The sequence below is a fragment of the Cornus florida genome, unplaced genomic scaffold (assembly GCF_030987335.1).
Source record: "Cornus florida cultivar Cherokee Brave unplaced genomic scaffold, ASM3098733v1 CherokeeBrave_3.0.0_Hap2_Chr10, whole genome shotgun sequence".
Taxonomy (NCBI): Eukaryota; Viridiplantae; Streptophyta; class Magnoliopsida; order Cornales; family Cornaceae; genus Cornus; species Cornus florida.
Window position 1 is genome coordinate 82,038,480 of NW_026775580.1, and position 24,253 is coordinate 82,062,732.

Here is a 24,253-nt window from a genome sequence, read left to right on the forward strand (position 1 = left end):
GGCATTACCGGCACCGCCGCAACCTCAGGGACAGGCATCGCAGCAGTTACATTATGGCAGGGTGTACAACCCTAAGCCACAGGATATGTAGGCACCTCAGGCTGTTGAGGGTAAGTTTCCTATATATGGTTTTCATGGACGTGTTTTATTTGATTCGGGTACTACACACTTATTTATAGTTAGGACTTTTGTTATTTTATCTGGGATGAGGACGAGGGTATGCACTAGACCTCAGGGTATTTCTACACCATTGAACGATACAGCTATTATACATGAGAGTGATGGGCCTGTGACACTAGATATTGGTAGACTTAGATTTCTAGCCAACCTACTGGTCCTGGACATACACATTTATGATGTGATACTTGGGATGGATTGGTTGTCTCACTGCCATGCCCAAGTTAATTGCTTTGATAAGTCTATTATGTTTACCATACCTGGTCAGGACATGTATGTTGTCGCTATGCCGCGTTCTAGCAGAGTCACTAGCACCTATTTGTTCCATGTGGAGGAAGAAACGGAAGAGGGGATTACTGTATCATTGGATAACATACCGATTGTACAAGATTTCCAGGATGTATTTCAGGAGATTCCAGGGTTGCCACCTAGTCGCGAGATCGATTTTGTGATAGACTTAGCTCTAGGCACTGCGCCTATTGCTAGGGCACCCTATAGGATGGCATCGGTGGAGATGAGATGAGAGAGCTGAAGGATCAGATTCAGCAGTTACTCAGCCAGGGTTTTATTCGTAAGAGTACATCACCTTGGGGAGCACCGGTTCTGTTTGTGAAGAAGAAGGATGGTTCGCTTCGCCTGTGTATAGATTACAGGGAGTTGAACAAGGTTACTATTCGTAACAAGTACCCTCTACCCAGGATCGATGATTTGTTTTATCAGTTAAGGGGAGCCAAATACTTCTCCAAGATTGATATGCGTTCTGGGTATCATCAATTAAGGGTTAGGGAGCAGGATGTTCCTAAGACAGCGTTTTTCACGAGATATGGTTCTTATGAGTTCCGTGTTATGCCATTTGGGACGACTAATGCACCTGCAGTGTTCATGGACTTAATGAATAGAGTCTTTCGAGCCTATTTGGATCAGTTTGTTATTGTCTTTATTGATGATATCTTAATCTATTCTAGGTCTGAGGACGGCCATGCTAGACATCTTCGTATAGTCTTGCAAACGCTTCGTGAGCACCAGTTATATGCCAAGTTCGAGAAGTGTGAATTTTGGCAACGGGAAGTGAAGTTTCTAGGTCACGTGGTGTCAGAAAAGGGGATAGCAGTTGATCCAGCCAAGGTTTCAGCTGTGGTAGAGTGGGGACAGCCTACTTCACCTACTGAGATTCGGAGTTTTCTCGGTTTGGCAGGATATTATCGTCGGTTCATCCAGGGTTCTCCAAGATAGCAGGACCACTCACTTATCTGACCAAGAAGGGTGTACAGTTCATATGGGATGAACACTGTCAGCGAGCTTTTGGTGAGCTGAAAAGGAAGTTGACTTTTGCACCGGTTCTAGCTACTCCACAGAGCGGGATAGAGTATCTTGTCTACATGGATGCTTTATTGTAGGGTCTTGGATGTGTTTTGATGTAGGAAGAGTGACCGATTTCTTATGGATCTCGAAAACTTAAGCCTCATGCGATTAATTATCCAACACATGATTCGGAGTTGGTAGCAGTAGTTTTTGCCTTACGTATTTGGAGGCATTATCTGTTGGGTGAATCCTTCAGATTATTTAGTGATCACAAGAGTCTACAGTACTTGTTCACTCAGCGGGAGCTAAATATGAGACAGCGCAGGTGGTTGGAGTTTATGAAAGACTATCACTTTTCTATACAGTACCATCCAGGGAAAGCGAAAGTGGTGGCAGATGCACTCAGTCGCCGACCTATTGGAAGTCTTTCTACTCTATTCACTACTGAGTGGAATGCTTTGAAGAATGTGGATGAGTTATCGGATGCTTTTATGGCTTGCATGGAGGTTACACCTTCTATCATTCGCAAGGTTTTACAAGCACAACTCACGGATTAGCAGTGCATTGACAAGGTTGTAGAGATAGCTTCTGGAGAGGTTCCATTTTACTATGTTGGGGCTGATGGAGGTTTGAGGTACAAGGGACAGTTAGTGGTACCTTCTGCTGATGATTTGAGGAAGGATGTGATGACTGAAACTCACCACTCTGAGTTTTCTGTTCATCCAGGAGGCGATAAGATGTATCAGGATATGAAGCGGCAGTTTTGGTGGGTAGGTATGAAAAGGGACATTGCTCTTTTTGTCTCCCAATGTAGTACTTGTCAGATGGTCAAGATTGATCATCAAAGGCCGCCAGGAGCTCTACAGCCACTACCGATTCCGGAGTGGAAATAGGAGAGCATATCTATGGATTTTATGGAAGGACTGCCCAATTCTTTCAAGGGGCATAATTCCATATGGGTCATTGTGGATAGGATGACTAAGTCAGCTCATTTCTTGCCTATTTGCACTGATTTCACTTCGGAGCAGTTGGCAAGGCTTTACATCTCAGAGATTGTGAAGTTGCATGGTATTCTGTTGTCTATCATATCAGACAGGGATTCGAGCTTTGTGTCGGGATTTTGGAAGAGCTTTCAGCAGGCCTTGGGTACAGAGTTGCACCTTAGTACTGCTTATCATCCTCAGACTGATGAACAGACTGAGCGGGTGAATCAGATTATGGAGGATATGCTTCGGTCCTGTGTTCTTGACTTCAAAGGCCATTGGGAGGATTACTTACCACTTGTGGAGTTTGCTTATAACAATAGTTTCCAGAAGACTATTGGGATGGCACCATTTGAAGCATTATACGGCCGACCGTGTCAATCGCCTGTTTGTTGGATGGAGGTTGGTGAGAGCAGATTCTTGGGTCCTGAGTTCATCAAGGATACTTCAGAGAAGATTGCTCTTATTCGAGATCACATGCATACAGCCCAGAGTAGGCAAAAGAGTTATGCTGATCGTCGCACCCGTGCTTTGGAGTTTAAGGTTGGGGATTAGGTTCTTCTCAAAGTCTCGCCTATAAAGGGTGTTATGCGTTTTGGGAAGAAAGGGAAGTTGTCACCGCGGTTTGTCGGTCCATTCATGATTATGGATCGAGTTGGAGCTTTGGCTTATCGATTGGCACTTCCGGATAATTTGGATCGCGTCCACAACGTGTTCCATGTTTCCATGTTGCGGAAATTTCTGTGAGATGAGGATCGGTATCAGCATATCGATGTTGGAGAGATTGAGTTGCAGCTGGATGCAACTTATCTGGAGCCACCATGTCAGATTGTAGATCGTCGGGATCAGATTCTTCATAATAAGGTTATTCCTTTAGTTCGTGTCCAGTGGAGTCATCACATTGAGGCTGAGTCTACTTGGGAATGGGAAGACGTCATCCGCTCGCAGTTTCCTGAAATTGTGGAAGAAGGTAAGAGCGAATTCCGAGGACGGAATTCCTTTTGTTAGGGGGGAAGAATGTAATACCCCTAACTTTCAAAAGGATAGTCTCGGTATTAGTTAATTGTTTTATTTAATGTTTTAATTGTTTTCTTTTAATTAATTATTTTCTTTTATTTAATTATTTTCGTTAAATGCTTTAATTGGTTTAATTGTAATTAGTTATTTAATTATTTTACTTGGTTTAATTTTTATTTGCTTAATTGTGTTATTTAATTATTTGTTAAATGTTTTATTTAGTTTTTGGGTAATTGGTAATTAAAGTACATTAAAGTTAATTGTTTTTCTAACTTCACGATACAGTAGGGTTGGTGGCATACATGGTATACATAGTTTCTAGCCGACGTGGGAATTTAACCTATATTATGTATAGGCCGAGTAAATTAATGTAGGGTTTAAGAGAGGGCCTAGGATTAGGATAGTCTATAAATATACTAGTGTATGTTGTCTAGGGTTTTTGAGGAACCTTGTTTACGGTTGTGGAGACAGAGAGAAACTGGAAGAGTAACTACATAGTTCACCGGAGAATTTTAGAGCGATATCGGTGTAAGGCAAGTTTTATATCTAACTCAATCCCTTAGGTTTCGTGTTCTTTGCATCACTAATTCAGTTCCAGGAAGTAATAATGTTAAATTAATATGGTTGCACTATTGGTTGTTTCAGAACAGTATATTTTCCCATGCCTGTGTTTTTCTTCTGTCCGTGAACTGTTGTTGCTTGTTCTTGTTTTGGATGAATTTTGATTAACAATGAATGAATTTAAATAACTTTAGAGCTTCTTGGGACTTAATTTTAACCAGTAGAGAAGTTGGTTTAGAGGAACAAAGTAGTCTAACACTGCTGGAGTGGAAGAAGACGATGAAGAGATGAGGAACTGAGATGTCGAAACACAGAGCAGGCTCCACCTTGAGAAGAGCCGGCTCCAGGATTAAGTGGAGGCGGCTCCACCATCATTGAGGCGGCTCCACTTTGTGTGGAGCCGGCTCCTCCCAGTTTTTTCTTTTTTTATTATTGTTTTGTTTTGTTTTCTGCGATCCTAGGCTACTGTACATGGATATTTGATATTTCTGGAAGGTATTGAAAGTGGTTCTAGGGGAAATTAGGGATGTTTAAACTCTTGGTAAACTTGCAGGATGCATGGAAATTCATAAATTACCATAAGGGGCCAAACAGGAAATACAGTCTGAACTTATTAGGGTTGTTTTCAGGTTTATTGTGATGATCAGAGTTGCTTACTTTTGAATTAGTAATTTTAACTTGGAATTTATATGTTTAAATCATGTAACAATGATCTGAGATTAAACATGTCAATTAATGTAAATTCGGTTAAAGTGTAAGGTTAAACTAATTGATATTTTTCAAAGGTTTATTTATATCAACTTATGGGATGTTGCGGAGTGGTTGTTAGTAAGCATATTAATTCTGTTCCAATTATTGTTGTGCTTATTGTGGATTACAGAATGGTTACATTTATTCTCGGATATTTATAGTTGTTAGAGAATTAAGTACTGGATGTATTGAAACAAGCATACTAATTATAGATTCTTGTTATGCCTATATTTGGATAGGTTGATATTTATATGTGTTAATGTCAAACATATTACCAATAATTGGATGGATGGTGTATACTTGTTATAGATTGGTTGATTAGTTAATATTGAAATGGTTACTATCTTATACATTATCAACACTGGATGGATGGATTGTATGCACTGGTGTTGGACGGTGTTATACTAGGGGTATTAGCTCAAAAATGCTAAGTCCTACCTACTCTGGACTAAGGAATGGATTAACTAAAAGTTAATCTTATTTATTTGTAGTGTCACGGCAACATATAGTTGAGCGGCACTACTATGGATTTTGGAATGGAATTTAATTATATATTTTATGGTGCCACGATGTGAGCCTGAGTCTCAGAGTCGTTGGTTAGGGAGCGTATATGCATGGGGATACATAGCTGGCTACGATGGTTGGAGGTGTACCCTGTTTAGGTCAGGTAAACATACCCATTTTGCGTGCGTTTTAGCATGTTACCTCTACTCAGGTTGAGACCGGCCTGTAGGCCAGTGAGAGTCCTTTAGTGTGATTCTATATATATATATATATAGTTGCGGACTATTTAGTTATTGTTAGATTGGTTAGGATGTACATGCGTATCGGGCCTCTGTTTGGGTTGTAGTAGTATAGAACTTGCGCGTGGGCCTGACCCTCTTCTATTTTTTTTCAGGTACACGACAGTTCCGGACTTAGACGTGTTCGTGCTGAGTAGAGGTTTCTATTCACTCTACCAACGATGTAGGACTTCTCTTCGTAGCATACTTCTGGATGTCTGATCAGTTATTTTTTATTACTGTTTGGATTTTTATTAGGGGTCCACTAGAGATGGATTCCCAAGTTGTACCCTCTGAGGTTTTGGAGTTGGATTATTTAATTTTTATTAATTGAGGATGTTATTTTAGTTTCTTTTAGCTTAAACTTTATTTCTTAAATTCATTTTGCCATCTGTGTTCGTTATAACATATTAATTGTTTGATATCCCTCGGGTTTGGGCCTGGGCTTGATCAACCCGTGTCTCGGATCCAAGGGGTATCACATTTAACCCCTGAAGAAACTAAGAAGAAATTGACTATTTGACTGGCCGAATTCAGAACGGTGGAACTGAAGTTGTTGAATTGAAGTTTCTTAATAAATCCTCAATTGAAGTTGAAGATCTTGAAGTAGTAAGCTTAGAAATAATAAAATTTAATTTTGTGGACTTCAAGGAGCTGAACAGGTATATTGATGCAAAATAAAATGTGGGTTAATTTTCGTTTAATTCTCAACTCTCCATATATATGTTCTCTTTTGTACATATAAAAAAAAAAATTTAAATTAACATTAATATTTTATTTTTTATCTTATTTTTAATCTTGCTAGATGCTTTGGTAATTGTTATTGAGGTATCTCCTTCATTGAACATATGTAAGAAGAACAACAAAGGCACAATCAAAAAGCGTGAAGTCATTATAATGGATATGAAGTACGTCATTACTCTATTACATATATAATCATAATTATGCAAATATAATATAATAACTAAAGTAATTAATCTTTATTACAGTTCATGGACAACTACTTTGACGTTATAGAAGGATTTTGTTGAGAATGAAGGACACTTTATCATGGAGTTAATACAGGAAAGACCTATCATCACAGTTACACATGTGACAATCAACACCTACAAAGGTGAATTATCAGGCCTAAAATTGTTTTGCCTATTTTTTTTTATATAAAACCATAAATATTAAAAAATATATATGAAAATATAAATTATATAAGTTAGAAAACATTCATCACGTGCATTCCACGTGCCTTTTACTAGTGTGTATACACACACACACACACACACACACACACACACACACACACACACATCATTGTAACATAAGTGATAAGACTACTTAATCGACCTACGACTTGCTTCTTAATGAGAGTTTTCACTTAACTTCCAATCCTTCCAAATATCATGTTCAGACAAAGTTTTCAAGAAAACAAATATGAAAGAATACTCAAAGATGTGAAAGAGCGGAAAAAAAGAGTGATTTGAAATTGAGAGAAGAAAAAAATATAAAATGGAGGGAAAAAAGAAATAGAAGAGTTAAAAGCCTAAGAGACTAAAAAATAAAAAGGAAATTAAAGAAGAAAGAAGAAGAAGAGTACGATTATTATTTTATTATTTCTGGTAAATTTATTCACATTTTCTGCCTACCCTTTATATAGGAATTATTACATATAAATAGTACTATTGACCCATATTTACTATTTGATGGAGTCAAAGTTTCATAATTTCGAAAAAAAATAAAGATATTGAAAAATATTGTTTACCCTTATTGAGGTACCACTTTTAATAGGTACCACTTTTTGTGCATGGGTACTACTTTTTCTGAGAAGGTATCACTTTTTGTGTTGCACAAAAAAACGTTACCTGATGCACAAAAAGTGGTACCTATGTAAATAAAAGTGATACCTTAATGAAGGTAAACAATATTTTTCTATATCCACGTCAGTATTTTGAATAACTTTATTTTTTCAAAATTACGAAACTTTGACTCCATTAAATAGTAAATATAGACTTATTAGCACCTTTTATATGTAATAATCCCTTCAATTGGTCAACCTAAAAAATGTAAAATAAATTATATACCAAATCATATTAGGCCGACATGTAAAGAGAAGAATTATGTTGACCGGGTCTAGGCCACTGAGTCAACAAAAAAGGGGCCTACAATCATTCCTGCGTTTAAATGTCTTCAGAAAAAAATAAATGAAATAAAATCTTCAATTGGTTAACTTAAAAAAGAACAAAAAAAATAAAATAAAAGGAGAAAAAAAAAAACATTTTCATTTTATTACTTTAAATATATATATATATATATATAAACAATGCATTTGCCCGAAATGGCTATATCGGTCGTCCTAAAATGGCTTAACCAGTCTTCCGAGTGTGGCTCCCTCGCGAGGTTGGCTACTGGGATTGACTTAAAAAGATACCAGCTGTCTGGTATGTAACGACCCGGTCATTTGCCTTCCTTTCCTTTTTCCTGAAATTTTACGAATGAATTTTTTTCGTTTAATTTTCTTTTCTAAGTTCTGTTTCGTGTCGCTTAGTGTCATCTCGAGTGCTCGGAATTGGTTTCTGAGACTCTTTCATGTGAATTGACAACTTCTTTTGAGGACCAAGTCATTTTTGCATTTTTACTTTTCGGACACTATGCGCCTTTCGTCCTTTTCCTTATTTCGTTCTTTTCCCTATTCTGTCTTTTCCCCGTTTGTCAAATTGTTGGCACAACCTCACTTCTCATGCTCAGATTTGGTTTTTGACTTCACGTGCCTTCATCTTGAGTGGTTTTCTCGAAATACGTATCTTTACTTTTGCAAGAAAGTACTCAGGTTGCTCTCGGTGTCCATAGGGGCATGGATGCAAAATTCTTTGGAATTATTTATCCTTTCTTGGGGTGTTTTTCGTAAATATCTTTTGAAGATATTTTATTTCAGAGATATCTAAGAAAATATCTTTTGGAAGATATTTTCATTCTAGGGCAGTTTCGCAGTTAACCCTTTTTACAGGGGCCATTGTGCAATTAACGAAAGTTATTGCAAAATATCTCGTCTGGAGCCTAGATCCTTGTACGGGATTCATTTTTACTTTTTGTTGACTCGTAAATTCATAGAATTCCGTTCTGATCGTTTTTCTCCAGTTTCAGAGTTTCTGGACCCAGTTGCCGCCGAGTTTGTTTGGGGCATCACTTTCTGCTCGGGACTCAATTTTTGACGCCGTTTCTTCCGTTGTTCATATTTTCTCATTTTAAATCTTTTTTGTTCACGGAGTTTTGCCGTTTGAGCGCGTTTGCTCAAAATCCACTTTTCCGGACTCGGTGAGGCCCATTCGGGGCACTTTTTGAGATTTCTACAAAAGGGGGATGAGATATTTCATTTTTCATCTTTCCCACTCCCCTTGCACGACCTGAAGCAGCCATGGATGCCCATAGAGCTGCCACTTTCTCTCTCCTCCTTTGATTTACTTTTCCTAAGTGAAAAGTCTTCGGCTTTCACGTTTTTTGTTTCCCTCGACGTGTTCTACCATTCCCCCTTATTAGAATTCATTTTTGACCATTTCTTGAGTTTGGGTTTGAAGTCAAGTTGTGATTTTTATGGGGCTTCCTTCGGATTTATGTAGATCGTGTTGTCCCCGACAAAACCCTTCGGTTTCGGTGGATTCAGAACACTTTTTTTTCGGTGGGCCTTTGAGGTTTTCATCTCAAATTGAGGTAGAAGGTGTTATAATTTACTTTCTTACTCTATTACATGCTTGTGATGCTTATTCAACTCAATTGCATGCTTGGATATTAAATCTAGAATTTTTGATTATTTATTTTATAGTATGAAATTTAATTTTCCCGGTGAGTTATAGCATGTTTTAAACTTGTGGCTTAACATTATATTACACCTTGATATGTTGATTAACATATATTAAAATTGGAGCATTTGGATAAGAAATGAAGATTTTATTTAATATTTATCTTGAATAAACTATTAATTCATGTGTCCTTAACTAGCTTGAAATTAATGTGTGATAGCATATTATATTTGACCTTAGCATGCTCTTCAATATAGTTGATTTGAAAATAATTGGAGGTGTTTTGAAAATTAGTAATTATTAATTAATTTGATTAATTAATTTGCCCCGAGTGCACTATTCACTCTATTTGAATTCCGACTTGATATTCTTGATCTACATGCCATATAGCTTCACATATATTTGATTTAGAATATTCGGTGAGATTTTGAAACCTTTCATTTAATTAATTTCCTTGTTTAAGATTTAATCCTCACGGTGATATACCACTTGGAATTGAATTGTGGCATGCTAGAAAATTAGGCTTTGGTATGGTTGTTCACATATTTTAAATTGGGATTAATTGCATGAGAATTGCAACTTTTATTTTATATTTAACTTTAGTGAAAGTTTAATTCACATGGTCGTAAATTGAATGAAATAAACTTGTAATATGATATTACATTAGTCCTTGGCATGTTCTCTAAGATATGTTAAATTGAGAGCATTTGGTTAAGTTTGAAAATTTAGGGATTTTAATTAAAAGAATTAATTAAAATCTATTTAATGGTCCCCTTAGCTTAATTAAGTTTTTAACTTGATAATTGTATTGATCATGACTTGTTTACTAGCATATATTAATTTGGGACTATTAGAAGTTGTTTTAGAACATTAGGATTCAAATTAGCATGATTTAATTAAAGCTCTACCTTATTGTTGTATATTCATTTGGTTATGTTTTGAGCATTGGATAACATAGTTACTATATTTATACTCATGAGAATATGTTTTCCTTATTGAATATATTGTTGCCTTGTGTAATGATTTGCACACTTCGTATTTAACATCTTTCATGCATAGCGTGTAACGAATCGCACACTGAAGATTCGACATTCATCATATCATATTAGTTGTGGACTTAGAGCATGTATTGTATAGGTTTCCAAATTTGGTTGTTCATGGTAGATAATTGATTATCTTGTATATACATGCTGATATATACGTTGTTGTACAACTTGTTGATTTTGGAAACTTGGGGATGTCGTTGTTTGGCTACGGCTAGCACGTGGTTCTAGTACGGGGGATTGTCCCTCTATATAGTTTAGTGCTCACATTGAGAGGTTACCCATGGGCTAGTAACCCTAAAGTAACTATGTTGTCGGTCTGATCCGGCGTGACGTCCAAGTATCCACTTTATTTGATTTCGCATTTCATTTCAAGTTGATAAATAGATGATGTTATTACTTGTTGTTTCTTACTTGTTTTCTCGTTTTAAGTTTTAGGATGTTTACTTTGAGACACCATGCTTTACACGTTGTATTAAAAGTTCTAATGTTGGTTAGATTGCATTGAAATTGTGATTTGTGTTTTGATGTTCTAATGTAGTTTAGGAATGATCCTATAGATTCAATTGGAACATAAACGTTAGGTGTCATGACCCACTTCTGTTGGTTTCGTGCTTTAGATTTTAAGCTGATAGCTTTAAGAATTTGTATTTTGTTACCTTGTATAACATGCTTTTATGTGGCTAGATTGCATTGAAATTGTAATTTGTGTTTTGATTGTTCAACATGGTCTATGATGATTCCTTAGACTTATTTAGAACATAGACATTAGGTGGCATGATCATTTTAGTTGTTTCTGTATTCTAGATTGCAAGTTGATACCTTTAAGAACCTTTATCTTGTTGCCTTGTATAACGTGCTTCCATATTGTTTAAATTGCATAGATGATGTGATTTATGCTAGAAATGATCTAAAATAGCTTAGGATGATTCCTGAGTCTAATCTTTGACATAGACGTTAGATGGCATGATCCCTTTTGAACTATATCATGTTAGTCCTAAAAATCTCTAAAGAAATCGAGTCGATGCATGCTCATCCCCTACAAATAAACTTGTTAGTCTTGTTTATTCACCCCGAAGTTACTAGGTGTTTTGCAGGTGAAGAAGCTTTGTTGTGAGATACACAACACTCTTAGATAGGCTAGAAGTCTTGAAGTAATTTTGATGATATTGAATATGCACATGTTAGCATATCATGTTTACTTTTGTTTATTTTGACAAAACTTGTACTTATTGTTTAAGCCATGTAATGGGCACTCAAGTGCACCTTTTGACACTCTTTTGATGTGTATGTAATGAGGCCGGAGGCCAATATCATATATTATGTATGTTATGCACTTTTACTTACAAACTTCATTATGGAAATATTGAAAATTCATGAGATATTATGTCATAACTTTTGCATCGGGTGTGGGAATTCCATTTTCATTTTTTCATAGGGTCTTATAAATCATGTTTGAAGTGTGGCCAAGGGCCAAATGGTAATTTGAAATCATTTGTCAATTTTGGTTTTCATGTTTTCCATTTCAAGTCCATTTTTGCCTTTTCGGCCGTTAGGGGGTCGGATTTTGCATCGGCGGTATTTTTAAGCCATGGACCATTATAGCGCGTCTAAATAGATAAGTTACGTTTGTGTGCATGATCGTTTTTAAGAAAAACCCTTTCATTTGTGAATTGAGCAACCTAGGGATTCATTTTGACATTTTGTTGCATAATCTGATTTAGGGGTATTCTAGACCTTTCACATCAGTTTTATTTTCTTCTTTCGACATGGTTGCTTAGAAAACATGATTTTAGGGGGGGGGGGGGGGGTTTCTTTTTTGCGTTTTTCCAGAAAATGTCGTCTTGGTACCGGAAATCCCTCGTGAAGTTTCAGTTTCCAGTTTTTATTTAGCAGCTTTATGACCCTCATGACCAGATTTTTTGGAGGGGCATTTTGGGCATTTTATAATGAGTTTTTTTCGTTTCCGTCCTTTAGGAGGGGTAGAAAACTCGATTTTAGGGGGGGTTTCTTCTTCGTGTTTTTCCAGAAAAACTCGTTTCAACCTCCGTTTCAAGCCTCAGTTCTGGAAAATCTGTTTAGGACCCTTGCTGTCAGCATATGCATGCCATTGGGCGCCGGTGGGCTCGTGCATGGGCGCCGTGTGCGCCATGGCCTTCGTCGGGCTGCCGCGACGTCTCAACTTCAAACCCTCGTTTCTCCCTCGTCCGGACTCCAAAACGAGTGAACTTTTTTTTGAACTTGACTAATTTTTTGCTGTCTTTCCAACGGTGTGCTCGGTTTCACCCGGATCTTCCTGAATAATTACCAGTTTACCCTTTTAGCCTTAAGTGCTCGTTTTTCTTCGTCAGGCGATTTCTCCTTCGTCCGGACTCCGAATCATGCAATTCTTGAGTCCATCCTGATTATTTTTTTGTTGTCTTTCCAGCGGTGTGCTCGGTGACACCGGAACCCATACTTTCAAAAATAACTATTTTACCCCTGGGGGATTATTTGTCATATTTTTGATCTTTTGTTTCCGCATCAGTTCTCATTGAGTTCCACGACCTCATAGAAGATCACTTTGATTTCTTAGGGTCTTAGAGGTTTGTTATGCCTTGGGAGACCGTTGTCTTGTTTCTAGCTTCCGCATCTTGGATCCAGTTTAGGTCATCACAGGACACACTGGGTTAAAAAATCCAGGGTCATCACATGGTATCCCTTACTAGTCGACCGAAATGACCTTGGAAAATGTCTTCATCTACAGAACCACCACAAAACATATGGGAAGGTAACGGCCTCACTTAAGACATGTAAATTAATAAAACTATTACCTTCTTTTTTTTTCTTTTTTTCTTTTTTTTTTTTTCTTTTTCTTTTTTTTTGTGGGTCAGCATTTATTTATTTTTTTCGGTAAGTCTATTTTTTTATTTTTTCTTTTATTTTATATGTTGTGAAAATTTTAAAACAATAATTATCAATATCATTGTACTATGAAAAAATGAAGTGCATAGATTTGAAGTCAATTTGACCAAGTAAACATAAATTAAATGTTTGTTATTGTTTTATCTTCTTAGTTTATTTTTAAATACTTATATCATAAAGGATATATACTACACAAATAGAAGGATATATTATATTGATACTCTTTTTGGGTAACCATTAAGGATTGAATCTCTCGTACCAATTGTAACATTTAATTCATATATTTATTTTTTCATTTGAATCTGAAATGGAAGGTGTCTTTCTAGTAACAGCTGTCAGCACAGTCAATGCATATGGCAACGGCTAATGTCCACTAAATGATATATAGCTGGCACGGCCCAACAAGTCTTGTACATTTGTTCTAGTCGGTATAGTATTTGAAGTTGATATTTTGAGACCCAACATGAACTAGATGGCAGACTAAAATCATTGAAATTGGCCCAATTCACTTGCTATTGTGAGTCTCATAAACTTGTTCGGTTTGGAAAGTTGGTACCAATCCAACTATGACCTAACTAAAATTCACCAGTCGGACCCATTGCCACTTGCCAGCTATAAGAGCCCATTTGGTACAATAGAACTGAAGTGTATGGGAGGTTTTTGCTTGGTATGAAATGTTGGGGGACTATATAAAAAATAAATAAATAAAAATGGAAGGATTTGAAACGATTTAATAAAGCATGAATAGTAATAGCTTTTGTTATCCTTTCAAAAATTAGAAAAAATGGAAGAGAAAGAAAGAAAATGTTAACATTTTTAATAAAATTTTGTTAATACCAAATTTGTCCATTATATATATATATATATATATATATATATATAAAGTGTATGAATGTAAATTTATTAAAAATAGTTTTCATTTCATTTCTTTCCCAAAACATGATAACTATCATTTTCTTTATTTTCATAACTAGGCAAAAAAAATAAAAATAAAACGGAAGGATTTGAAACGATTTAATAAGGCATGAATAGTAGTAGTTTTTGTTATCCTTTCAAAAATTGGAAGAAATGGAAGAGAAAGAAAGAAAATGCTTAGTAGTAGTTTTTGTTATCCTTTCAAAAATTGGAAGAAATGGAAGAGAAAGAAAGAAAATGCTAGCATTTTTAATAAAATTTTGTTAATACTAAATTTTTCCATTTTTTATATATAAAAAAAAATTATAAAAAAGTGAATGATTGTAAATTCATTAAAAATAATTTCATTTCATTTCTTTCCCAAAACATGATAACTATTAGTTTCTTTATTTTCATTCATTAATCAACCAATAAGTAGTTAACATTATCTTCTCATTTCTTTTCTTTTTTCTCCTAACTAATGTTATTAATTTTTTTTTTCTTTCCCACTTAACCAAACATAGCCTAAGAATCCTTAGTACAGTTTTATACTAGTAGGAAACTAATAGGAATGTTGTTTAATTTGAAATAAAAAGATGGTAAACCATTGAATAGTCTAGAGAAAAATAAAATCTATTAGCAACTGTCTATATTCTTATAACTATTGAGAAAAAATAAAATACAAAAATTTACAACGATCTCTCATCGAATGTTACTAAACTTAATTTAAAATTACAAACTGAACAATTTATTTATTGGATTCAATGAATGGTTACATATATACACGAAGACTTGTTTACAAGTAAAGCTAGCTATGATATAATTCCACAAAATAAGGAATTGATACAAATAAAAAGTAAATCAGTGAAGGAATCTTGGTAATAAATAAAAGATTCCTAGTCGGTAGTTATTTGAAATTCTTACCTAATACAAATAATTTATGATCTTGAGGTTTAGATAAGTTGACATCATTGAAAACACTATGCTAGGAAGATTGCACCATTTTCTTCTTTTCTTTTTTCTTCCATGGAAACAATTTCGATAATTGAGTTAGAAGCAGTTGTAGATGGGAGCTGATATTGATGGTCAGGCGAATCTCCGGTGTTGATTATCAGAGAGAGAGAAAGAGAGATACTATGAAAGAATATATTGAATTAAGGGTTCGTTTGGTTAGCAAGAACTAGCTAGAAAATAAAAGAAAAGAAAAAGAAAATATTTTAAAAATTTATGCATTTGATTAGATGGTGTGGGTGTCACTCATTAGACGCTGATGTGGCACGTTAACAAATCAATACAACCCTAACTAAATCCTCTGTGACAAGTTGAAAAGTCAAAAGCCTCGAAAGATCAAATCTCGAGCACTCTAAGCCATGGCATCGCTCCAGGCCCTCGAAAGATCAAATCTCGAGCACTCTAAGCCCAGGCATCGCTCCAGGCCCTCAAGCCTCGAAAGATCAAATCTCGAGCACTTCAAGCCCTGGCATCCCTCCAGGCCCTCAAGCCTCGAAAGATCAAATCTCGAGCACTTCAAGCCCTGGCATTGCTCCAGGCCCTCAAGCCTCGAAAGATCAAATCTCGAGCACTCTAAGCCTTGGCATCGCTCCAGGCCCTCAAGCCTCGAAAGATCAAATCTCGAGCACTCTAAGCCCTAGCATCGCTCTAGGTTCTCAAGCCTCGAAAGATCAAATCTCGAGCACTCTAAGCCCTAGCATTGCTCTAGGCTCTCAAGCCTCGAAAGATCAAATCTAGAGCACTCTAAGCCCTGGCATCACTCTAGGCCCTCAAGCCTCGAAAGATCAAATCTCGAGCACTCTAAGCCCTGGCATCACTCTAGGCCCTCAGGCCTCGAAAGATCAAATCTCGAGCACTTTAAGCCTTGGCATTGCTCCAGGTCCATCAAGCCTTGAAAGATCAAATCTCGAGCACTCTAAGCCCTGACATCGCTCCAGGCCCAATAAGCCTCGAGAAGCTGATACTCGAGCATTCTAAGCCATAGCACCACACCAGGCCCATCAAGTCTCGAGAGACCGACTCTCGAATATCCCGAATCCTGGTGTTACGCCAGACAATGCTGTTTTGAAATATTTGAGCTCCTTAGCACGAGATGAAGGTAGGATCTTCATGTTATAGGAATCCATGTTTTGGGAAACTTAGGAGGATCTTGGATTTGTGGATGAGAAGTCAAGAGGTGCCTTCGCTCTCGGCAAGGCCTAATTAACAAGATGATGGGATTATACACGTCGTGACAGCAAATCTTAAAATCACAATTAATGCTATGTCAAGCTTGACCAAACGACGGCCAAACAATATTTAATGCCACTGATTAGGGAAGAAGTGACATGGCAACATGGGACAAAGCTCGAGGAAAGGATTAGACCCTTCAGACCCCTAAATCTTCAGGATTACTCACGTAATCCGGATTGGGGGTGATGCATGCGAGGGACCATGCATAGAAGGGACCATTGGATAATAACCAATGGGATCCAGATCTATAAATGGCACTGTCCTATGAAAAAAGAACCAACCCCCGAAAGAAGAAAAGTTGTCATGAAATATTGTATACTCGCCCTACCACCATCTTGATCTTGATAGTTGGTCTTCTTCTCCTCCTCCTGCACTGAGCATCTCCTCTATTTTTCTTCGTATTTATATTCCTAATATCTCTATTTTATTGCTGTTTTATTACCTAGTAAAAAAAAAACCCCTACAGATGGAAAGTGAATTTTTTTTAGAAAGTAGGATTTTCGCTATTGTGAATTTTTCCTAAAAAATTTTCAGTATAAAACACGCAAAAATTTACTTTCTCGCAAAACTTAGCCACTTTATATCTTAGTTTCCTGTTATGCTTGTTTTTTTTTTTTTTTTTGGTTAAAAGTGCCAGTTGTTTCTCTCCCCTCTACTTCACTTTCTTAGTTTCTCCATGTTTCTCTCCTTGATTCTCTCCACTTTTCAGTTTGTAACAAACTTTAAACAGATATAGATTTCCTTCTATAAATTGATATAATCCTAATTTAAATATTTATAATTTTATATATGCATATAAAATTATTATTATTATTATTATTATTATTATTATTATTATTATTATTTATTATTTTGGGTTCTATAATTAATAGTGATTGAGATCGAGTAGTATACATACATGTTTTTTGACTATTGGTGTTGTAGGTTATTGGGATTCTTAGTTTGATTGGAAACTTACGATCTCCAGATTTGGGTTTTACAATTGTTGTGTCTACAATTTAGATATTAATAGAAATAATTATATTATTATTTTTAATAATATATTATTTTACTTTCCTTTTATTTTATTTTGTTTTGTTAAAAATGGATTTAAACAATTAGATATAAAGTGGTTCATCAAACACAAATTTATTTTATTTTAAAATATTTAAATTCCTATGGGTAGTTTTGATAATAGAATCATTTTCTATTCATTTTCATCCTATCCAAACTAGCTAACAAAGTAATATTTTCTCATAATTTTCTTGAAAAATTTTCCTACTAACCAAACGCACACTGGAAACTTGATTTTCTTTTCTTTTACTTCACTTTCACTTTCTATCATAAATTTCTATCTAACCAAACGGACCATAATGTAATGATACTGATACAAAGCAGGTATAAATAGGCTAACATTATCATTACAAAGCAGGTATAAATAGGCTAACATTATCATTACAAAGCAGGTATAAATAGGCTAACATCAAACTGCTAGTAAATCACTATTACAACGGCTATATAATGTAATTATGGTATCAATTTAAACAAAGGCTATAATATAATCTAATTATGTTAACATCCAGTTGTAACATTAACAATCCTAGTAGAAGACACCCTTTTAACAAATTGCCGCGCGCGCCAAATTTCAGAGCAGAAAAGGCAAGCTATACTAATACTCCCTGCTACAATGAAGATGCCGATAAAGTTATAGGCATCGAGACTAGGTGTTTCTTCAGGGAGCCGTGAAATTTTAACTTCCGAAATTTGTTCTTTGCCGAAATAATTATGCTCAAGCTCAGTTATTTTCCCTTCATCGGTGAGATTCATGATTGCCTTCGAAATTAAAGGAGCTAAGCAAGACTTCAAAGGGAATGCCTATTTTAAGAATGAATAATAAACGAGAATCAAATATGCGTTTATGTTGTTGCTTCATGATTAATAATGGTAAGGTTGCCCCACTCCCAAAACAAAATAATTAGATATATATATACATATAAAACAAATTCACGTGTTAGAATGAGAGAGACTCACAAAGCCAAGTCCATTTGTTCTGTGAATTGGTCCCCTCACAGAGTATTGTGAACCATACTTCTGAAGGAAGAGCTTGATGTAAGGCAGCTCGTCATATATGGCTGCCACACCTTCATTGTCACTTCCTTTAGACAAGGCCTCCTGATAATCATCAATAGTCAAATATGGAATGATACGAGACGCATCGAATTTGGTCTCATTTATCAGATAAGTTTTCACAAATGAACCTTCTTGGTATCTGACTTTGTAATTCCCTTTCTGATTGAAGAAGGGTCATAGCTGATCTATTGTCAACATTGTGGTGAAGTTTGCTGTGTAACTCTGCATTATTATGAATGCTGTGTACAACCATACCACCAACACAGGTTTTGACCACATGCTCACCACCATCCTTCCTGTTACGTGCCACCAAAACAACTATATATACTCAGGGCCTGTTTGGTAGGTGTTTTGTTTTGTTTTAGGCTTGCTACAATAACCTTTTTCAAGCCCAAAACATGTTTGGTTGGTCTTGTTGTGTTTCAAACAGTTGTAAAATATTTTCAAAATTGGGCCCAAAATATGAAACACCAAATTGGTGTTTTTTGTTGTTTTGGTTTTATTTGGGATAAGAATTACTGTAGCGGAAGAAGCAAAAACCATCATTTAATTGTAGCGGATGCAGTAATTGTTTAACATATAAAACGAAAAAGTTGCAATAATCTAGGGTTTGCGTTTACTCATTTGGTCTGGCGATTTTGGGCAATTCTTGGCGACGGCTGGGTAATAACTGAAGGACAAGGTTCCACTGTTTTCGGCCGATCTCTTCGACGATCTCTAACCAGGTGCATGCCTCTCTATCTTATTTTATCTTTTCCTCCATTTTATTTTCCTCTGTGAAACAGTTTTTGCCCCTCTTGTGTTATTTCGGCTTCCACCAATTGATCCTTTTCATTAAAACCTCATTCAACCCACATGGTTGATTCTCAATTTCTAAGGCTAATTTGCCTACTTGTATTACGTCCAGTCTATTTTTGTGAAGGTTCTCTGGTTAACAAAAAGAATATTTTTTTCTATACAATTTGGCATATAGTTTATTGGGTGCCTCAATATGTTTTCAATAATTGGGTTTCCTAAATTTCAAGGGTTCATGTCCTAATTCACATTTGCTACATATCTATATTTGTGAATGTGTGTATGTGTGTTTTGTCCTGACATAATTACTGGGTTTCATTTTGTTAGCCGAAACCAAGGGTGCCAGTTTTCAATTTTTCATATAAATCACCAAATAAATTTATGACGTGTATCATTGCTCTTTGTTTTTTAATTCTTGACACAACATTTAGAAAACCTGAACCAAACAAGTCATGAATTTTTTTTTTTTTTTTTTTTTTTTTTTGTTAAATTACCAAAATCTTTTTTTCTTAATTTATATAATTACCCCAAAACAATGTTGGTATGAATGACTTCCGAAAAAATGTTGGTATGAATGTCACTTTTTTGCTAGGCTATACAATATACATGATTGTGCATATTTTCCCTCTAGCTTTTTTTCAAAATCATACAGAAAAGACCCAATTAACAATATCTTTGTTTCTGTCAAAGAAACTGTGGAATTAAACACATTTTCTGTTCAATGTGGACTTTAGTGACAATGAATGGGAAGAAAAGGGGATGTATGAAAGGGTGGGGCCAATCATAGCAAGAAAGGTGAAAAGAGGATTGTGTTGGATGCTTAGGAGTGGGTGACAGTGGGTCACATGAATTCTTTTCTTCTAGCTATCAGCGTGTGAGAGAGAAAGAGCAGTGAACTTTAACTGAGTGCCAAAAAGAGGTAGGTGCACTACATATATTTTGATGCAATACCCATTCCTTGTCAGCACAAGCTTGCCCAAGTCCCCTTCACAAGAATGACCATTTCCAACCCCTCTTGTCCTCTTGGTAGATAGAGGACTGTCATGACTAGGTGGTGTTCTTGAGATATCTAGCTTGACATCAAAGCTATTTTCACTTCTATTACTACAAGAACCCTCAGTTGATTAATTTTATGTGATTTCCAATTGGAAATTGATTGGATCAAAGCCTTGAGAACACACTAGTTTTGGTATACATCTTTCTACTCCAATGTGTTGTCAACTGAAGAACTTAAAGTGTCCATTTGGATATGCATTGAGCTAGGTGTGCATTCTCAGTTTTTTCTGTTAAGGCTCTTAGATTAGAGGGAATGAAGTCAGCGTGTCAACATGTTGAATATTGGTTTAAGTTCTGTACAATCTTATATAAATGTGGTTTTTTTTTTTTTTTTTTTTTTTTTTTTTCGCTTCGCTAATCTAATATCTAGAGGAGCTGAGTTTGATCGATTTATGTACATAAATTGTATATTGTGTGCATTGCCTTAGCATGTATACACACGTATTGCATATGTTCATACCTATCAATTTTACCTCCAATTTCATGATTTTTCAAATCCGTTTTTGTATGCTTGTAATATACTAATATCTACATCCATTAGTCAATTGATTTATTAAGTAAATTGGTCAAACTTGATAACACTAGGCTGAGTTTATTTGACTATTGGAATGCATGTTTAATAGCCTTTTCATTTTTGTAATTTTTAGTAGTTCATATGTATAATTTAAAGAATAATAACAGGATACAATAAAATATAGAAATAAAGTCAAAATAATATAAAGAATTATTTGCTTCGACTTTAATTATTTTATACATTTTGTGTGGCTTCTAAGAAAATAGTAAGAAATCATTCATTGAATAATGGAAGAACTTATAGGGCTTTGAGTTATTGAAGTAATAGCATGAGTTATTGAAGTAATATATATTATTTTTGTTGTTATTAATTATAATATTGTTATTAATCTGTTAGATGGATATGAATGTGGAACAATGTGGTGATCATCTCATAATTGAAGAAGAAGGGGTGGCTGAAGTTACAAAAGATGGAAAATTGTTATGGGATGACTCACTCACTGAAAAATTCTGTGATATTATGGAGGAACAAGTTAAGGTTGGTAATCGTACTGACACAACATTTAAACCAAATGGTTGGACTACAATGGTAAAACAAATGAAGATTCAAACAGGGAGAAAATTTGACAAAACCCAACTTCGGAATAAGTTTAACAGTTTGAGGAAAATTTATGTCAAATTTAAGAAATTGTTATCGAAGACTAGCGTGGGATATAACCATGAGACGGGCATAGTTATAGTTGAGGAAGAGAGATGGGAGGTTGAGCAAGGTTAGTAATTTAATTATTAGTCCTAAATAAATAATAAAATGTAATATATTCTTTGTTATGAGGTTAATATTGTAACAAAATTTGTAGGTTATTACGGGTGCAAATAAGTTTCGCAGACATGGATATAAGGATTTTGACAAGATGTCGACTATATTTGGAGACACATATGCAACAGGGATGCATGCCCACCCTTCCACTACAGCACCCCCCGCAATCATTTTGTCCACTCCCAATGATGACGATGATGAGGAAGAGGGTTGTAACGTCAGTCCCCCACCTTTACGTAAAGGTAAGAATTCCAAAAGAGATAGTTTATCTCCCAGTATGGCTGCGCTCTTGTCAAATATGGATGAGAATTCTGCAAAGAGAACTGAGAGAATGGAAGCTGCAATAGAGAAAGTAATTAAAGCTTCTTCTACTTCTACTCGTGTATCTTCATGTGAGAAAGGAGATGATGAAGTTCTCTCTCCCTCTAAAAAGGATAGAAATGATGAAATGTTTGATGCCTGCATGCTTCTTTTACAAAAAATACTTGGAATTGAGATGGCCCAATTCGCTAAGGTATTGAAGCTTTTACATGATTATGAGAAGTGGCAGAAATTTTTTCTTTCAGCACCTGAGGAGCTGAGAAATGGTTGGGCACTGAATGTTTGAGTCTTTCTTTATGGATGATTGTGTTTTGTTGTTTGTTTAACTTTTTACTATCTCACATTTGGATGACTGTAATAACTAAATATTTTTATTTCTTGGATGAATGTACTGCTATTATTTAAATGTTTTTCTTATTAAGTTAAATGTTTTGCTTATTAACTTAAATACTTTATTTATTACTTAAATGTTAAACTTATTAACTCAAATGCTTTATTTATTATTTAAATGTTTTGTTTATTATTTAATTGTTTTGCTTATTAACTTAAATGCTTTGCTTGTATTAAATCTTTAAATAGGGCAATGGATATGTGGAACCATATAAGAAGAATAATTCAATTTTATGACGATGAGGAGGACAATGAGAGTGTCTTAATATTTGCTGCTCTTTTAGAATAGCAGAACTTCTATCAAAAGAAGCGTTGTAGGGATTCCATTTTACAAGGGGAAACGTATGTTATGGAGATTTTAAACGGCCACAGAGAAAGATGTTATGAAAATTTTAGAATGTACACTGAAGTTTTCAGAACATTGTGTAGTACCCTGAACGGTCTAGGGCTGAAGGATTCTAAATTTTTAACTGTTTATGAACAAGTGGCAATCTTTTTGCTCACTTTATCTCATAATCAAAGGAATCGTGTTGTAGCAGAGAGATTTCAACACTCCACTGAAACTATTTCTAGACATTTTCATGCTGTGTTGCATGCAGTATGTCAATTGGGCACCCATATCATTGCCCCTCCTGATTTTTCTGTGATTCCGAATAAGATTAGAGACTCTTCTAGGTTTTACCCTTACTTTAAGGATTGCGTGGGAGCTATAGATGGAACCCACATTCCTGCAACTCTGCCAGCAAGCATACAACTTCCATTTCGTGGTAGAAATGGTTATACCACACAAAATGTAATGGCCGTATGTGACTTTGACATGAGGTTCACATATGTGCTAGCTGGGTGGGAAGGCTCCGCTAATGATTCGAGAATCCTAAAGGAGTTTATTGAGAATACGGCAATGAACTTTCCAGCTCCACCAACAGGTAATATTATCTTACAAATTCACTTAATAAATGGTTAGTTTATCATACTGTATATATCTTTATGTATTCTAAACATGACAGGTAAGTATTATTTGGTGGACTCAGGGTATGCCAATAAGCCTGGTTATTTGGCCCCATTTCGAGGTTATACTTACCACTTTCAGGAATACCGTAGGACTAGACAACCTCGTGGTCGGGAGGAAGTGTTCAATCATAGGCATTCATCTTTGAGAAATATAATTGAGCGATACTTTGGGTTGTTGAAAATGAGATTCGCTATTTTGAGGGCAATGCCTCCTTATAAGTTTTCAACACAAATACTGATTGTAATGGCTTATTGCACATTGCATAACTTCATCAGAAATCGGCATCAGCCTGATGATTTATTTGATGGTAACGATCCTCCTCAAACTGATGGTGAAGATGATGAGATTGTTGACCATGTGCCTTCGGCTCAGCTTCGACAAATGGATCAGTTGTGTAATACTATTGCTGATCGAATTTGGAATTCTCTTCAGCATTCTTGATCCTTCTGGAAGTGATGGTATGTTTTTTCTTTTATATGTAATATATTTGTTGCTATTGTGAGCTTGTAATATATATATATGTAATATAAATCATTTTTTCTGTTACTATTACTAGTTGATATTATTGTTAATATATTTCAACTTAAATGCTATTATTGCAGATATGAAGTGTGTTGATGCTCTCTTAAAAGCCACATGTGCTGTTATGAAGATGATGTGTCGTTGCCATTGTCATCCACTTTATGAACTTATTATTAATTTTTAGTGACAATTATGTATTGTTAATGCTTTGTTCCAAACATTTAATGTAGAACTTAAACTTGTTTAATTTGTTGGTTGAATATTTAAGTACTTATA

At 35.4% G+C, this 24,253-nt stretch overlaps 2 protein-coding genes across 2 annotated transcripts; both read left to right on the forward strand.

The window, feature by feature from the left end:
* The first annotated feature begins 21,312 nt into the window (after positions 1 to 21,312).
* LOC132277985 (uncharacterized) lies at positions 21,313 to 22,339 on the forward strand. The gene is made up of 2 exons (XM_059779821.1): positions 21,313 to 21,675; positions 21,773 to 22,339. Exons 1-2 carry the CDS (start codon positions 21,313 to 21,315, stop codon positions 22,337 to 22,339), a joined length of 930 nt encoding a protein of 309 aa, XP_059635804.1.
* Positions 22,340 to 22,840: 501 nt separating this feature from the next.
* LOC132277986 (protein ALP1-like) lies at positions 22,841 to 23,748 on the forward strand. The gene is made up of 3 exons (XM_059779822.1): positions 22,841 to 23,369; positions 23,451 to 23,656; positions 23,731 to 23,748. The coding sequence occupies exons 1-3, from the start codon at positions 22,841 to 22,843 to the stop codon at positions 23,746 to 23,748; spliced, it is 753 nt and encodes a 250-aa protein (XP_059635805.1).
* The last annotated feature ends 505 nt before the right edge of the window (positions 23,749 to 24,253 follow it).

Bases quoted from the DNA above. Each gene is read 5' to 3' on its own strand.
- LOC132277985 (XM_059779821.1), top strand. From the start codon at position 21,313: ATGGATATGAATGTGGAACAATGTGGTGATCATCTCATAATTGAAGAA. The intron at 21,676-21,772 runs GTTGAGCAAGGT...CAAAATTTGTAG, and splicing joins TTGAGGAAGAGAGATGGGAG to GTTATTACGGGTGCAAATAA.
- LOC132277986 (XM_059779822.1), top strand. From the start codon at position 22,841: ATGTACACTGAAGTTTTCAGAACATTGTGTAGTACCCTGAACGGTCTA. The intron at 23,370-23,450 runs GTAATATTATCT...TAAACATGACAG, and splicing joins CTTTCCAGCTCCACCAACAG to GTAAGTATTATTTGGTGGAC.